At 44.7% G+C, this 18130-nt stretch overlaps 1 protein-coding gene across 1 annotated transcript in view; it reads left to right on the forward strand.

Moving 5' to 3' along the window:
* Positions 1-18130, forward strand: part of Rhbdd1 (rhomboid domain containing 1) — a 120652-nt gene that overhangs the window by 60074 nt on the left and 42448 nt on the right. The window contains exons 4-6 of the mRNA XM_075951643.1: positions 1575-1663; positions 3477-3533; positions 14479-14622. Of these exons, the coding sequence (XP_075807758.1) occupies positions 1575-1663; positions 3477-3533; positions 14479-14622 (290 nt within the window). The remainder of the gene's footprint in view (positions 1-1574; positions 1664-3476; positions 3534-14478; positions 14623-18130) is intronic.

Genomic DNA, 18130 nt, shown 5'->3' on the forward strand with positions numbered 1-18130 from the left:
ATCGTAATAAAAAGCCCAGTTCCTCCTGTCCTTCCCATAACACGGAAAACACTGAGCCAATTCCGTATTTTTATTATCAGGTTATAAATTCCATGAGGTAGATCTTTGATGAAAGCAATAGTCTTCTCAGCCTATGGGTATAGCTGGGTATGTGGTACAGTGAGGTAGAGGAACAGCCCTGAGGGCAGGCAGCGGAGGAGGAGTTCCTGGTTTCTGACAGAGGTGCAGTTAAACTTGGACTCCGGGCCACAGAGAGGGTGAGGATGTGTGGAGGTGCGTGTGGTGGGTCCTGGGGCTAAGGGAAAAGATGAACGAAGCAGGCAGTGGAGTCACGTGCATGCTTCCTGTTCTATAAGTAAACCAGTAGAGGTCAGAGGGAGGCAGTCACGCGGCTTGCGCTCCGGCTGAATACTTCTTGTGGGAGTGGTTGGAGCAAATGCTCCAGGTGGCGGATTAGCTGGTTTGCTTTTGCTCATTCAACATGCACTCACCTGGTGCTTACCTTGTATCAAGTGCCGGACTTTTCCTAATAGTTCAGTCAGGAACCCATAAGGACTTGCATAGCTGGAGTGGGAAGAGGTACAAAAGCTGCATTGGGCGTGACAATCCTCACAAGCTGGAGCTTACCACTGTGTGGAAATGAGACCCGAGAACAAGGCCAGTTTAGGGTAAAGGGGTATGTGCACATTCGTGTGTGTTTTCATGATGCCCGCCGCTGACAATCCATCAGGTACTCGAGGTGAGGGACTCAGCCATCTTACTGGTAAAATGTGCGGCTCAGTAAATCCCTAGTTACTCCTAAACTTGGGCTGCGTGAATGCCACAGATATAGTCCCCAGTCCACAACCAACCTGGAAGTACCACAGGTCTCTAGAAATACTGCTGTCTTGATAGATGTGTGCATCTGAAAACACGTTTTACAAGTGATTGCCAGACTTCCGCAGTAATTCCAGAAGAATAGACCCATTTGATGCACAACCCATCTTCCAAGCTTGAAGTCTCTTAACTGTTGTTTTTGCCGAGTGACCCAAAGGTCTTTATGAAAACAAACAGAGGAGGCAGTGCCTGGGGGCATCTGGCCTGAGTTTGGGTGGCTGATTGTTCTACTAGTCAGTCATGAATAAACACGCAGCTGTCTGCAATGCCGTGAACGTGGCTAGACACTGGCCCTCACAATGGCTGGGCCATCCAGATTGAATTCTGAGCAGACAACACTGACTCCATTGATATTTTGTGATGATGAGAGGTCCAGGGAAGAAATGGAAGTAATTTAATGGCTTGTCGTCACTGAAGATGTCCACTGCGGAGAAGCAAGCAGATTTGTTTCAGTTAAGGAAGGATGATGTGTTTTAAATGTGTGAGCATTATTATTCATCGCCCTGGTTTGGGGTTTTGTTTTTAAGGTAGGAAATGTTGTTCTGTGGACCGAGTGAAACACGACTCAGCATAAAAGGCTCACGGTGGAACAAAGCGTGCAGACTGTGGGTAATTGGCACGCGCTGGGCTAATGAGAAGACAGAGTGTCTCTAATCAGCAACAGAGCAAACACTCACAAGGCTCCCTTTCCCTCCTAGGACGTCCTTCGCTGGGCACCTGGCCGGCATCCTTGTGGGACTGATGTACACTCAGGGGCCTCTGAAGAAAATCATGGAGACATGTGCAGGTACAGAATGAGACACTTGACCTGGCAGCAGTTAGAGGTTCATGTTCATGTGCACAGGAGCAGCCCTAAGATTCCTCGTGGTTCTCTTTAGAAATGTCCTGATAGACCCAGCGTTCTCTTTAAACCGAGAGGTAATGAGACCCCAATCACAGGCCCTCACGTTGCTCCGCAAAGGAGAATTCAATCCCAGATTTCAGTACTGAGGTGTTCTTAAGGAACAAATGCTGGTATAGACTTTTACCCTCAGCCCTAATGTATTCACAGAAAACTGCAATTTTCCTCAAAACCTGAGTTTATAATAATGTATTTTTCTATTAAATTCCTCGAAGTTAATAGACAGGCCTGGCAAGGTTAACAGAAGGAGATCAAACCTGAACTGGAGTACAGGGCCAGAAATTTGAAGAGTTCAGAATGACTACCAGGTCCTTGGTGGGTAAAACATTGTATTCTCGGGAAGCCAAGCCATGTAATTTATCTCTTGAGGCTGGTCCCTGTTTTTTATATTCTTTGCTTTTTTTCCTTTGTTCCCCCCCCATATTGATGTTCAATAAAAATGTTTTATTTAGTAGTGAATGCATTTAGACCCTTTAATATAAAATACTGTACTGATTTTGACTTGTAAGGCAGCTATTTTGCAAACACTTGTTTTATAGACGATGCACATTCTAATATTTCATCTTTTATTCATGGGAAATCTTCTGAGACTGTTTTACCTTTTTTTGAACCATAAATAATTTGTTTTCACAGTGTGTGCCGATGACTGTTGTTCTCGAGAACCATATAATATTCATGGTGTTTGAAAGCTTTCTGGGCCCTGTTCCGCTGCCTTTATTGGCAGGTTGTTTTCACTTTGGGGTAATTTTTACAGGCTGTACTGCGTCTACACAGAGTCCCATTCCTGCTCGTTCCCCAGTCCTGTAGCCTGTGTGCGCTTGGAGGAGGCAACAGGAGCCACCTTCACCTGCAGAGCCCCGTTCTACCACATTCTCAGCGTGGCTGCACAGAGCCTGTCCAGTGCCTACTGCTGAGAAAGGGGCGTGCCTCATCCTGATCCACGACTCTGTGCCTTAGGATGTAAAGGATCTTAAGGCGGACGAACTAAAAAGTTTAGACACTTAATTGGTTTAATTTTCAAAAAGGATTTTCTCTACAATGATAACATTTAAACCTTCCTTAAGACCATTGCTGTTTTCTGTGCAGACATTTTTTATATCAGGTTTGTTTTTTTTTAAGTGCCACAGAAGAAAATTAAGTTTGAGAAGCAGTCTGCGTTCCGATGAGAGCAGAGAAGACGCAGTAGCCTAGAAGGGAATTGACACAGGGACTTGTAGAAAACGGCCAGGAATGCAGATTCTGCTGCTTCGTGGGTCATCCTGGGAGTGTGTCTGGGCCTGTTTCTGTCCGGTTCACTGTGCCAGAGGAAGTTGCTTAGGAAAGATAGAGAACATGGCTCTCCTAATACCCTTGTTGGGAGAAGGCTTTTTTTTCCTTATCACAGCCTATCTGGTGCCCTGTGAAGCAAAAATCACCTGAAGTCACCTAGAACCTTAAAGAAACCACAGTGCGTCTAAATTAGGGTTTCACTGACACCTGTCTACACACACACACAGACACACGCACACACACACATGTGCACACACACACACTGTTCCCTAAAAGGTTGGCTCCAAACAAATGAAGTTTGTTCTAACAGTTGTTTAGAAATGATTTAAGGTGACCCCGGGCTTTCTCATGAAGAACTGTGTAACTGCTGGAAAGATTAGCTGTTCAAACCTATGACCTCTGTTAAAGTCTTGGTTTTCTTTGTGTTTAGGTGTTTTTTCCCCCAATGTTGGGTACCCAGGACAGCAGTACTACTTTAATAGTGCAGGTAAGTTCATGGCATCTAATACAGTTTCACTTGTTTTAAACACTGAACAGTTCAGGAGCGTGGAGATGCTTTAAGATGGCATTAGTTCGGCATCTGCCCGCACTGCACGGAGTTGTACATGCACTCTCCCTGGAAACCGAACGGGCAGGGGTAAGCTAGGGTGCATCAGGTGGGCTGTTAGGAAAGACGGTAACTCCAGCATGAAATAGTTGTCTAAATGGTACAAGGCCTCTCGTGTACAGTAAGGTACATATTACCCCAAGACCCCCAAGACTCCCACTGGCGGGGTGCTTAGATTGGTCCCAGGGATACAGTTTCACACTGTCTATCCCGTCCACACATTCAGCGAGGCTTTAGCTTGTCCTATTATACGAAGAGTCTGTGGCAGCACGTAGCATTGCATTGGCCAGACAGGAACATAGTAATTGTGTGTGTGTGTCTTGTAAAGCCAGTAAGATTGGGTGATGATCTACCCTGGCTCGTGAAGGTCTTGTCTCCAGACACAGTCAGATTAAGCTTGTAGCCTCTTAATACTATTAAACTGATATAATTGAAGTTCAACTCCCGCGTGAGAGGAGAACGTGGGTGCATACACAGTAGTGTTTAGGTCTTTTGAGTGAGTGGCACAGAAATAGGTACTGAGTGTCTTAATGCAACAGACTGGACATGTCCCCCTTTAGAAGTTTGTCTTGAAATCCTAGCTCTTATCATAACAGTATTTAGATTTGGGTTCTTTGGTATGAAATCAAATGACCATAATGTAACGTCCATGTTAGTGCCCACATGAGAAGGACTCTAAGAACCCCTTGTCTCCTGCCGTTTAAGTACACTTGGTGCCCATCAGCAGCCAAAAGAGAATACTCACGAGACCTGGAGCTGACCTCCTAACTTGGACGACTGGAACTTGTCATAGCCGTTACCAATGGCCAGAGATTCCATGTGAGGCTGGCAGCCTTTGTATCATGTGTCACATGGCTAATGTTTTAGACACTGAAGGCTTTATTGCCTATTTGGCTCTGTTCTAGCTAGCCGGCCCTTTCTCACACCATGAGAACAAGCAGTGTGAAGGCATAAGTCGCAGACAATGCCACACCACTTTGGAATTATGATTAATAGGATGATACTTATTTAAAGGGGAAAAAACTTACAGATGATCATCCCAGACAACAGCCCCCTGCGCAATCAGGAAGGAGTCTAGTCGCCAGAAACGGAGCAGGAAGCGAAAAAGGGGCGAGAAGGGAAGTAGCCGCTTTTTTAAAGGGAGAGAGACCACGCCCCAATGGGCTGGTATCTCAGCGGCGATAGGCTGGAGGAACGGAAGGACCTCCCGCAACAGCAGTGAGAATTCATAGATGTGGGACAATGACTGTGTGCCCAAACGTCTTATGGAAATACCATGTTTCAGCTTCAGACCAGAGGTCATAGTTTTGTTGCTTTGGTTTGCTTTTGAATTCTGGCTTACCTAGACCTCTAACAGGTACAAAGAATTGTTAATATATATCTGATACTGATCTTGATTGTCAGTCTGACTAAATTGAGAGTTGCCCAAAAAATCAATAAAGGGCCCATCTGGGCATGTCTGTGAGATAATTTCCATAGTCCATTAACTGGAGGGCCATGACATTCCTTGGATGTGGGTAATAACATCCAGTTGGCTAAAGCCCTCCTGAAATAAAGAGGAAGAAGAATGAAGCCCACGGGCATCAGACATTTTCTCTCTCTCTGACTGACTCTCTCTCTCTTTCTCTCTCTCTTTGTCTGCCTATCTCTGTCTGCATCCTGACCTCCATGATGTAAGCATTTCATCCCCACTGCTCCCCTCTGCAGTGATGGCTCTTCCTTATCACAGGCCCATAGCGACAAGGGCAGGTAGACATGGCCTGAAACCCTGAGTCAAAACAACTCCTCTGTCCTGCAAAGGTGCTCTCTCGGGCATTTGCCACAGCGACAAAAAAGCTAATACTGTGTGCATGTAATGTATATACATATACACACATATTCACATGCATTTGTACATGTGTATCACTTTGGGTTTATTCTCCCATACAACTATACAAAGGTGGTTTTTTTTGTTTGTTTGTTTGTTTGTTTGTTTTTTTTTTTGGTGGGGATCGGTTTTCAAGACAGGTTTTCTCTATGTAGCTTAGGAACCTGTGCTGAAACTCTCCCTGTAGACCATGCTGGCCTTGAACTTGCAGAGATCTGCCCGCCTCTGCCTCCCAAGTGCAGCCACCACCCTGCCCCCATACAACATACAATGTTACTAAGTCACAGACTGTTATCCATCAGTACTCGGTGAAGATCACATTGCAGAGTGCTGTTATGGACGGTATAAGAAAAAAAAAACAGCAGCAGTTCTTCTCTTAGAGAGTCTAGAGGAGGAGCAGGTATGTTTATTTAGAGGTGGGTATATAAGGGTGGATATGTAGGAATAGGTGTATAGACATGGGTGTTTAAAGGTGGTTATATAGGAATGAGTATATAGAGGTGGGTATATAGGCATGGGTATATAGAGTTTGGTATATAGGCATGGGTATATAGAGGTGGGTATATAGAGGTAGGTATATAGGCATGGCTATATAGAGTTTGGTATATAGGCATGGGTATATACAGGTGGGTATATAGAGGTAGGTATGTAGAAGTAGGTATATAGACATGGCTATATAGAGGTTGGTATATAGGCATGGGTATATAGAGGTGGGTATATAGAGGTAGGTATATAGGCATGGCTATATAGAGTTTGGTATATAGGCATGGGTATATACAGGTGGGTATATAGAGGTAGGTATGTAGAAGTAGGTATATAGGCATGGCTATATAGAGGTGGACACATAGGCATGGGTATAGAGAGGTGGGTATATAGGAATGGGTGTATAGAGATGGGTATATAGAGGTGGGTATAGAGAGGTGGGTATATAGGCATGGGTGTATAGAGATGGGTATATAGAGGTGGATATGTAGGAATAGGTGTATAGACATGGGTGTTTAAAGGTGGTTATATAGGAATGTGTATATAGAGGTGGGTATATAGAGGCTGGTATATAGGCATGGCTATAGAGAGGAGGACACATAGGCATGGGTATAGAGAGGTGGGTATATAGGCATGGGTATATAGAGATGGGTATATAGAGGTGGATATATAGGGGTGAGTATATTTGAGAAGATGAAACAAAAGAGCTCATGACACTGATTAGATGATAATAAAAGCTGAGACATGATGTCATGTGAGCGGATAGCTAGTAATCCTAGCATTTGTTGAATTTTTCCCTACTCCCGATGGTCAGGTTCCACCTGCAGCTCTTTCCGGGGAGACGTCCACAGGCAGGGAACCTGCTCTGCCCTCCCTGCTCTTCTCTCCTCACTGCCCCGCAGCCTGGAGAATCCCTTTATTATTATTTTTCCTAAAGGTCCAGAATCCTTGTCCGAGAATGGTTTTCTCCACTCTGCTACTAAATTTCCACAGAGGGGCTCACCCATTCCCTTCTGTTCCTTCTAAGCAGAAGTCCAGTCAGGAGTGCTGACATGGAGGCAAGGGGGGTGATCTGAAGAGGAGAAAGGGAGTAGCAGTCTGTGAAGCTGTACAGCGGAGGTGGAGTGGTGGGCATGACATGTGACTAGGAGTTAGGGAGAGTAATTATGGAGAGAGAGGACTTCCCAGGGTCCTTTGAATTTGAAGGAGAATTGTTGGCGACTGTCCAGAATGTACTAAGAAAGGCCTTAAGGATTCAATCCATAGCATAATAGTCTTAGAAGTAACGGGGTTCCATGTACTCTGTAACTCTCAAGCCATGGCTCATGACTGTCAACAATCCTGGTTTATGTCATGTACGAGTCACCTGAATAGCCTGAAATTCACCCAGGTAATGAAGTCAGAAGGGGAAGACAGGGAGCCCTGACACACACACACACACACACACACACACACCCATACACACACAAACACACACATACAACGTCTCAGGTGATGGGACCAAAAGTAAAAGCTCTTCATATGACTGGGACCTTGGGCTTGGGGATCACAGAGTTCTGTCTCTGCCTCAAGAAGGTGCTTTGTGTGTGAGGTTTTCACCTTTGCTTGGTCTGGGTAGGGTGATGAGTGTCATCCGAACTGAGATGGCGCGATTGGCCCGCTGTTGTGGACAGAGTTGATAATGGCAGTCCCTTGAAGAGCATTTTAGTTGTCTCTGTAGAAACCAGTTCATAGTGTGGGAAGCAGAAGAGAAGTAAGTGTTCCTGGCCTGTGTGACTGGAAGGAGTGGAGCTGGTCAGGGAAACCATCACCGGTCTGTCTCCCAGTGTAGTGCCTCATCTTGTTAACTTCTGCTCTCCAGGAGACAGAGGAAGAGGCAGGCAGCAGTGTGCAGTCATTAGAGGGAAGGGGTTTTCTCTGTTCTCTGATGCTTCACTTTTGTGAGTCTCCACAGGAGATCACAGTGGAGTCTGGGGAAGAGTTCTGTCAGGAGACATTCTTGCTGCACAAGTGTGAGGGCGTGAGTTTGATCCCTAGAACCCAGGTTTAAAGAAATCAGTAACACACCCAGTGGCATATCCCTGTAACCCCAGCATCAAGGAGGCTCTCTGAGCAGCCAACCTAGCAGCTTAGCAAAGCCCAGACCACTGGGACAGTGTCTGAAACACAGAACCTTGCAAAGGAATGGCGAGGTTGTCCTCTGGCCTCCACGTTCACACACACCTCATTATGTAGTGTGTGTACACACACACACACACACACACACACACCGGCCTTCTGGGTCTAGGGAAAGGAATGAGCTCTACCACACTTGTGCACAGACTTCTTGGTCCTGTCCTTCCTAGTCCTGACATCTTGCCTGACAGCTGGAAAATTGAGCTTAGGAAGGCTGAGTAATATGGTCACATTTACAGAATAGCCAAGGGTAAGTCTGGGACAAGGATATGAGTTGGCGGTTCATTGATTGGCCCTGCTTTTAGGTTGTATGGGGCTGTGAGAGGCACACACACTCTGACCACACTGAACTTTGGGAAACAAAGTAACCCTACTTGTCCTGTCTCTCTTTCTCCCTGCCTCCCGCCCTTTGTCTCTTCGCCCCCTCCCTCCCACCCAATACCCCTCTGTTTGCCACATTTACTGATATTTTCTGTTGGCAGAAGGAAAATTTCTCTTCTGCTCCTTTTGTCCTTCTTCTGTGAGAGGCGGTGATACAGCTGACACACAGACTGGAGAATTCAAGACAGAAATCCAAACCATTTTTTACCCTTCCTTTTTGATGTCCTGTAAGATTAACATATTAATATCCCTTCCTCTGGACTGATTGGATTTCCTCAAAGACAGCACTACAGGGGGCCCAGGTGGCCAGGCTAATGGTTATCTATGCAACTTTGATATGATTGTGCGTATCTCTTACAAGTAGTGATTTATTCTTAACATGGCCACCTTCAGCTGGGAAACTCCTTAGAGGTCAAAGAAGCTAAGGAATGTTTTGAAAAACTGTTACCAATTTTTCTAATCTGTGCTGTTTTTCTTTGCGGTGAAATCCTGGAATGTATATAAGGACCAGGTGGGGCAGTTAGCAAAGTAATGATAGCCAGAGAGCTTTTCGTTAAACTACAGAGCCGAAGTGTATAACTTAAGAAGTAGTTATCACAAGACATAATTTAAACTTATTTATCCTAAGTATTGGTTGTGAGAGTCCTCTGCCCTTGTTTATTATGAAGACTTTACAACATTTGATTGGGCCATTAGAAGAACAACTGTTGAAAAGTTTTGTTTCTCATGGACCCCTTATCATAATAGATGTTGATGGCATTTTTGGTCTTGCTGGTGATTTATGATTGATTATACAAAACCTTTAAACCACACGAGTCCTTTTGACCAAAGACACCAAAGTTTTCCTCATTCTTTGTCTCCACAGTTTGTCTGACAAGTGTCAAGTTAAGGTTTTATAATGTCTGTATGATGAGAGCTGTTGAATTTGTTTCACCCAAACATTGCTGGGTTGTTTTTAAACAAAGAAATAACATGTAAAAAAATGTCTTTCTATCAAGTGGTGGTGGTGCACGCCTTTATTCCCAGCACTCAGGAGGCAGAGGCAGGCGGATCTCTGTGAGTCTGAGGCCAGCCTGGTCTAGAAGAGATAGTTCCAGGACAGCCAGGACCATTGCACAGAGAAACCCTATCTTGAAAAAAAGAAAAAGAAAAATGTTTTTCTGGAGCAAGAAAATGTTACCTAACATCACTGCAGTTAACACCCATGCAAGCGAAGACTGAAGACACGTGTGCTTTCTGCACAGGCCAGTGCTGCAGAGTATCAGGTCATTTGGATTTTGAATTAGATGAGCACTGTGGAGTGGGCTAGGGAGGATGCTGCTTAGCCCTTCTCAAGCACAGACTTTTCACAGGGCTTTAAAGGAGACAATGACACACATGGGAAAATAACCGTGCATGGTTTTTGCCTTGCAATAAAATAATTAGCATTCTCAGAGAGTTGGGCAGTGTCACTTAGGGACGGTTGAGGCATTCTGCTGTGTTCAGTGACTTACTCACAAATATTCTGTTAGTGTTGTGAGGGGGATACTCCTCTGTGAAGTGAGTTTGGGATACTCCTCTGTGAAGTGAGTTTGTTGACCACTGCTGTCCTGCAGTGCTTGGTGTCTGGTGAAGAGTATGAAAAATCAAGATCCATAATTCTATCCCATTCTCCCTTACCCTTCAGGAAGTGTGATAAGGGTGTCCCTAACACATCAGGGGACCTGAGCTTTTCTGATAGTTCCACTGAGTAAAGAAGAATTTGAAAAGAACATCCATCTTTAAAATTGTTTTCTGTTCCCAAGGTGGTCATAAACCACTGTGAGAATTTGGAATTTTTCATTTTTCTTCCCCTGTTTTGAAAGTTATTGCTATTACCATTCTGACATGGACATGTAAGAGAGAACGTAGAAATGGGCCTAGTGGAAGTATTCAGTCAATACTCGGTGGCTTTTACTGCGTTGTTAGCAAAGCCTTCATCATTCCCCATCAAAGTCTAAGACGTTTCACTTAATGCTTCTTTCTGTATTCATTTTTTTTATTGTGTAAGGGAATTCAACAAAATAGAACCAAGCCAGTAGAATACTACAGCAGTCAGTTACAGGAGGAAAGTATGTAGTGATATTTTGTTTGTGTTTTAACAAATAGAGCTTTCCCAAAGATAAAAGTGCAAAGCTAAGCCACTAAAGGCCAGACAGTGGTGGCAAACACTTTTAATCGCAGGACTTGGGGGACGGACTGATCTCTGCTAGTTCAAGGCTGCACAAGATTAAATCTGCCTAAAAGAGAAACAGAACTCACACAAAGGTGATCCAAACACTTGCGATTATACCCCTTTAATCTCAGCACTAGGGAGGTGGAGACAGGAGTAATATGGCTGGGTGGAGAGAGGAATATAAGGCAGGAGGATACGGGAACTCAGAACTCAGTGCATTCTGAGGAGCGGTACAGTCTAGGCAGTCAGTTTGAGGATGCAGGCTGAGAGGCCATCTGAGGGCAGAAGCTCCCTTTCAGTCTGAGCATTGGTAGAAGTGAGAACTCTAGTGACTGCTCTGCTTCTCTGATCTCTCGGCTTTCACTCCCTGATAGCTGACTCTGAGTTTTTACTATTAAGACCAACTAGAATTCATGCTACAAAAGTATCTATGTAGACATTCTTTAAAGAAGACTTATAAAATGACTTATCAATCCATAAAGAGATGCTCAACACCATTGATCATTAAACCACTGAACAGTGAAAGGGGATGGGGGCAGCAGTGCATTCCTGCACTTAAGAGATAGAAGCAGGAGTTTCACAAGTTCAAGGCCAACCTGGGCTAGTCTGTTCAGGGCCAACCTGAATAATATGATAAGACCCAGTCGCAAAAACAAGATGGTGGTAACCTTGTACCCACTTATATTAGTCAGGGTTTTGCTACAGAGATGAGCAGAACCTGATGAATGAATAGATCGCACACTCTCTCTCCCCCACACATGAAATTTATTAGAATGACATATAGGCTGTTGTCTAGCTAGTCCAACAGTGGCTGCCTATGAATGGATGGCCCAAGAATCCAGTAGTTGTTCAGTCCTTGAGGCCAGATGTCTCCGCTGGTCTTCAGTAGATGCCAGAATCCCGAAGAAGTAGACTCTAATGTCAGTGAAGGAATGGGCTTGTTTTTAAGAGCAAGAAAGCAAAAGGAAAACTTCATTCTTCCATGCCCTTGTATGCCTGCCAGCAGAAGGTATGGCCCATATTAAAGGTTTGTCTTCCCACAAAGGTCCATATTAGAAGTCAGGTTTTTTTTTTTTTTCATTTCAGATGATTTAATTAAGAAAAGATCCTTCTCAGGTGTGCCCAGTCATTTGGGTTTTAGTTAATTCCAGTTGTTCTCAAGTTGACAACCAAGAATGGCCATCACACTGCTATAGTAGCTATAGCTAAATTTGAAAAGCTATATAGTAGCAAGGATTGGTGCGGGTGTACTGGAGCCAGAGCCCGCATGCACTGCTTGCAGGTCTATGATGTGGTGCATCTACTTTGGAAAACATTCTGGTGGTTCCCGAAAGATCTAAACAAACGTGTAGTCGACCAGCAGTTACCCTCTCAGATACACACAAATGTGGGTTCATGAACGCATTGGCCCACCGCATCATTCAGATGTTTGAAAGGTAGATCTAGGGCTGGGGGTGACAGCTACCGGGGTAAACTGCTTGTTACACAAACCTAAGAACCTGAGTTTGGATCCCCAGCATTCACGTCAAAGCCAGGCGTGATGACATCCACACGTGCCCTTGATGCTTGGGGGTGGAATCAGGTGGATCCTAAGGGATCATTGGTCATTGAGTCAAGATCAAGAAAATGAAGACAGGGAGAGCTTGAGGAAGACACCCAAAGCCAACCTCTGACCTTCACATGGGCCCATTATGTGTGTGCGCGCCCACATACACAAAGGCAGAAGGCAGTGCCCATCAGCTGCTGTGCAGATAAACTGTAGTTCAGCTATCCACAAAGATATTATGTGGCCATTAGAAGGAGTGAAATTCTGACACGTGTCACAAGAGTCAGGAGCCTTGAGAGCATGCTGTGTAGTGTTCCATACACAGTACAGCATGCACTGTCTGCCTCTGTGTATATGATTTGTGCAGAACTGACACTTCTATAGAGATAGGAAGTAGATTAGTGATGACTAGGAACTAGGAAGGATGTGAAACTGAGGGGTCTTATCTAAAGGGTACACATTTCTTTGGGGGAATTAAGAAAATATTTACTTACAATCATTCCTGGTGATGCGGGTCCAACGGCATGCACGTCCTGGGAGCTGTCTCCTAGTGACGCTGTCTTACCTGAATTACTTTGCGAAGGTCCCACTTCCTTGTACTAGTGACACATGACACAGATATCGATGTGAACGCACAGTAGTTATTGGGTTATCGATTGAAGCCGGCAGGGTTTATTGCAGTTTTATTTTTTAATGAAAATAAAAATCTGAAATTGCTGAATATTTTTACTAGTTATGATAATTTCCCTTTCAGTCTTGGATATGGAGGGCAAGAAGACGGGGGGTGGGGGGAGGAGGGAAGGGTCAACTAAAGCCAAGCACGTATGAAAATGTTATGTATAAGGAAGCCTATGTATGCTCATTAAAAACTGAATCAAAGTTTTGTCTAAGAAGTCATACATATTAAAGACTTTTAATAATAAAAAGTTCAAAAATAAACTTTAAAATAGATTGAGTTCCAGTGATCTAATTTCTGAGTACGAAATTTCACTCAACCAAGCTCTGCCTTTCTCTGCAGTTACTAAAGTTAGTACGCACGCATGCACTGGGTCGGATGAAAGAGATGCATGATACTGGTTCTTACAGAGTTCCATTGACAACCTAGTGCATTAATTAAGACTTGAAAGATCCCCTTCAAAGAATAGGATAATGACAGGATGGGGGAAAACATAACTTCTCTCCTTGTGCCAGACTGTTATCTATAGAGTTCCCTTCAAACTAATCCTGTAGCCATTGACAGTTAAAGAAACACAGGGACGAGATCCAAACTGACAAAAGTTTGATAGAATTAGTTTAGAAAAGCAAACTTTGTTCCACTGCTGTCTTTATTCATTGGTGTCTGTGTAGTGTGTAAAGTATTATTTATTTGTTATTTAGTGAGCATGTCTCCTGTTGAGTACCGTTTTCGAAAGTGCTATTATTTAGAAGTTCAGTGTCTGATGAAATTACAGTCAGAGCTGGGCGGTGGTGGCGCACGCCTTTAATCCCAGCACTCGGGAGGCAGAGGCAGGCAGATCTCTGTGAGTTCGAGACCAGCCTGGTCTACAGAGCTAGTTCCAGGACAGGCTCCAAAGCCACAGAGAAACCCTGTCTCGAAAAAACCAAAAAAAAAAAAAAAGAAATTACAGTCAGAGAAATTGGCTTATCCGTCTCAATCTAGTTATGAGTTTTTGAAATACAATGCTCAGCACGGGCACACTGTGGTTTATGTGTGAAACACTGGTTGTCTCTGACTGTGTGGAGCCGCAAGGCAGTCAGACTTTCTCCGCTACTCTCCTCCATTCTCCTGACTCAAGTCAGAACTTCACAGGAAATAATCCGGTGCAGCAGGACAGTCATCATCTCCAAGATGACAACTACAATCTATAAAGCCCATCCCAGTCTCTTCTCCGCACTTCCAGCTGCCTTTAAGTCAGTGTTTCTTTTCCTCGTTAGCATGTCACATCTCATTCATGCCCAGGTCCGGGTTGTACACTGTGGCCGCAGCAGTGACAGGATCATTGTTGCCTACTCTTGTGGAAGTCTTCTTTGTATGTCCTCTTTCCTTAATGCAAGATGATTATTACACTCAAAATAATGACATGAATCATGTGCTTGTCTTTGCATACGCAAAGCCGGAATTCTGAAGCAAAAGCCAAACCCATTCCTAGGGTCTGTAACCTTTTGATTGTACCCACAGGCCCCTCTGGATATCAGAATCACTACCCAGATGGCAGAGCAGGGGCCTATGAAGAAACTCACAGGAACTATGACGCCTACACGGCAGGACTGAGTGAGGAGGAGCAGCTGGAAAGAGCTTTGCGAGCCAGCCTCTGGGACCGAGGTAAGAGCCCTGCACCCTTCGGTTAATTTAAAACCCACCTCGTGGCCAGGAGGTCTGAGAAGGGACTATTTGGAGCAAATTAAGTCTTGAGCAGTTTATAAAAAGGGCATCTAGGTGAAAAGCCTGTGTAGATTGTGATCTCAAGGAAGAAGATGTGATGCTGCTGTCCCACAGCCTCAGCTCCCAAGGTGCCAGACTGGAAGCATTGTTAAGTGTTCTTTTTATAGGCCTGCTGTGCTCTGTGCTTTAACATTAAAGTCAAGAAACTTGAACCACGCGTCTTAAGTACTTGAGAAAGGTTAGCTTTGAATTCACGATGTGAAGTGGCGCTCCGTCCCCATACACCAAAGTCTTGGCCGTGAACCTCCCCACGGATTGTCCTTGACACCAAATAGACTCAGGCTGGAGTCCTACTCAGTCTGTCTCTCCCAGGGGCGGAGTCTGGGATTTTGTAGTTTTAATACATTTTCCAGAGGATTCCTTTACAGGCTGATAGCTAAGAATCAATATACCTATCTTGCTATCTTTGCTTTGGGTTTGGCTCACGAAGTTGGGGATAGGTATCTTCATTATTGCCCTAGTGTAAGTTACTAGGAAGCAGCCGTTTATGCAGCATTGATACAGGCTTTATTATACTTCACATGGGGTATGGTGCAGGTACAGAGTGAGCATCGAGGTAGAAGATGGGTCCCACTCTGGAGAACGTCACTGCCTCTGCTTGTGTATGTACTTAGTTGACACCACCTCCTGCGTGAGTAATTATAACATCAAGAATTTACCCAGAAAAGCTTCCCAATGCCTGACAAAGTGTATTTATGCTACATACTGCACTGCACAAGTAACCATAATTCCAAGTCCCCAGGAGAGAGCGGCTCAGTGGGTGCCAGGGCTGAGAAGATGGGGGAGTGTCCTTAGACCCTCACAGAGGCAGAGCTGGTAGGGTGTCAGGAATTTGTGGAATGTGCAGAGATGTCAAAGACATTCTTAACAGATGCTCTGAGTGTTGTCGCAAACAGAGAACTAAGGGATATGTTTGCACCAGCACTGGTTCTTGAAACGAGCGTTGAGAAACTGGCCTGGGCCGAAGTCCTGTAGTGGATCAGCCTCTGTGAAATGGCGCTGCAGTGGGCAGTCTCAATCGTCAACCTGAGTAGGTTTTAAACCTCCATTGCTTGTCTATGAAGGCGTTCCCAGGGAAGTTTAAACATCCCGTGGACTGAGCTCCTGGGCTGAATAAACAAAGAGAGCAGGTTGGACACCAGAATTCATGTATTTCTGTGTCCTGACCTTGGACACGGTGGGACCAGCCACCTCACTACCTCACTGTCCTGCGATGCTTTCCCTGCCTGGGATTGTGTACGTTGGGATAAGCGCATCCTCTCTAAAGTTGTCAGGAGTTTAGTCACAGCACCGAGAACCGTCACTCTGCTAGTGCTGGAAGGATCGCAGATGGGGCTCTGACGTGAGCTGTGTTTGGTGAATCTGGCAGTGACTTTCCTCAAACAAGAGCTGAGCAATGATCAGATGCTGCTCAGTTATGAGAACATGCCACGTGCAGCCCTTGAATTTAAGGAGAGTGGTGTAGGATGTGTTGCTTTCATTGGTTGAATAAAGAGACTGCTTTGGCCTTTTGATAGGGCAGAAACTTAGGTAGGCGGGAAAGACAGAACTGGATGCTGGGAAGAAAAGCAGAGACAGGCAGACACCACGAATCTCCAGCCTGTAAGCCACAGTCATGTGGTGATACACAGATTTAATAAAAATGGGTTAATCAAGATGTGAGAGTTAGCCAATAAGAGGCTAGAGCTAATGGGCCAGGCAGTGTTAAAATAAATATGATTTCTGTGTTATTATTTCGGGTATAAGCTAGCCGGGCGTGATGTGGCCCTCTTCCCCTCATACAATAGGAGGACAGTCTTAGCAACAGCATTGTGCGTAGAGATACTGTGGTGTGATGGACTGAAGAAATATGGTCCCAGATTGTGAGAGGAGCAGGAGGCTGGAGAAACCGGTACTTCCGGGGTGAACGATATCAGAGCTATGGTGTTATTGGTACTCTATCATTGTATGGCAGGTCACTCTGAAACTGGAGGCTGGCGATAATAGACATTCTTGCTTTAAGAATGTATGGGTCAGCAGGGCCAGAATGCCTTGCTATTGGCTGGCAAACTGCAGCGGTCAGGTTGGAGCATTCCACAATGGCCTCATGCACCTACCTGCTAGTTCTCATCCAGCAGATTTGTCCAGGCTCATTGCAGGGTTTCCAGAGGACATCCTGCTACTTACACACAGCACTGCTACCACGTCCAAGAAACTGAGCAATTCCCCAGCATCAAACATGTCATCCAACCCAAAATTTACCAGTTTTCCTTTTAAAAAAAAGTTTTCAGGGCTAATTCTTTTTATTCGTGTGTGTGTGTGTGTGTGTGTGTGTGTGTGTGTAGAGGGGGGGTGTCAGAAGATACCTTGTGTTAAAAAAAAATCAAACAACTTAAAATTTCAGCCTCTTTAAAATAGCCATCCTCCTACCCTCAGTTCGGTGATTAAATGCAGGTTATCTGATTTGAGTGATAGGCACTTTATGCCCTGAGCCATTTTACCAGCCCTACAGCAATTTTTAAAGTTTCTAATGTTGTATCTGATTGTTTCCTTTTTGTATAAAAAGTGCACCCTATTTTTTCCTGTTTTTTTTTTTCCAGAGAGTGTATTAGGGTTTCTCTTGCTGTGATAAAGCATCATAAACAGAAGCAGCTTGGGGAGAAATGGGTTTCATTCAACTTCCAGTCAGAGTCCTTTGTCAAGGGATGTCAGGGCAGGAGCCTGGAGATGGGATCTGTGTGCTGTTGTCTGCCTTGCTCCTTGTGGGCTTGCTCAGCCTGCTTTGTTATAGAGTCCAGGACAACCAGCCAAGAAAGGGCACCAGGCACAGGGAGCTGGGCCTTCCCCATCAATCAAGAAAATTCCTCACAGGCATTTCCATAGGCCTGTTGGGTGGGGGTTCCCTCTTTCTACATAACTCTAACTTATGCCAAACTGACATAAAACCAGCAGCACAATTGGCCCTTCTTTAGCTTGACACACAAACACACCTATCTCCAAGGCTGGACGTGTTAATATTAATATCTCAATATAAAACACTGTAACTTTTTAAAAGTCCCATGGTCTTTTAAAAAAAAAATCAAACAACTTAAAATTTCAGCCTCTTTAAAATAGCCAAAGTGTCTTTCACAGTTTCTCTAAAATATCCAGTGTTTCTATAAAATTACAAATTCTCTTAACTGTGGGCTCCTGTAAAAAATCAAAAGTAGGTTATATAATTTCTTTCTCCAGGGGAAGAATCAGGGCACAGCCTGGGGCCCACTCATAGTCCTCTCGTCTCGGAAGGGCTTCCCTTCCCCAGCTCTGCCATTTGTAGCACGCAGGAGCTTTTCTCGAGGGATCAGGCTGGCTGCACACCACAGGTGCTGCTGTCCTTGGTGGTTGCCATGGTACCAGCATCTCCAAAAAT

This window comes from Microtus pennsylvanicus, chromosome 17, assembly GCF_037038515.1.
Source record: "Microtus pennsylvanicus isolate mMicPen1 chromosome 17, mMicPen1.hap1, whole genome shotgun sequence".
NCBI classification, from domain to species: domain Eukaryota; kingdom Metazoa; phylum Chordata; class Mammalia; order Rodentia; family Cricetidae; genus Microtus; species Microtus pennsylvanicus.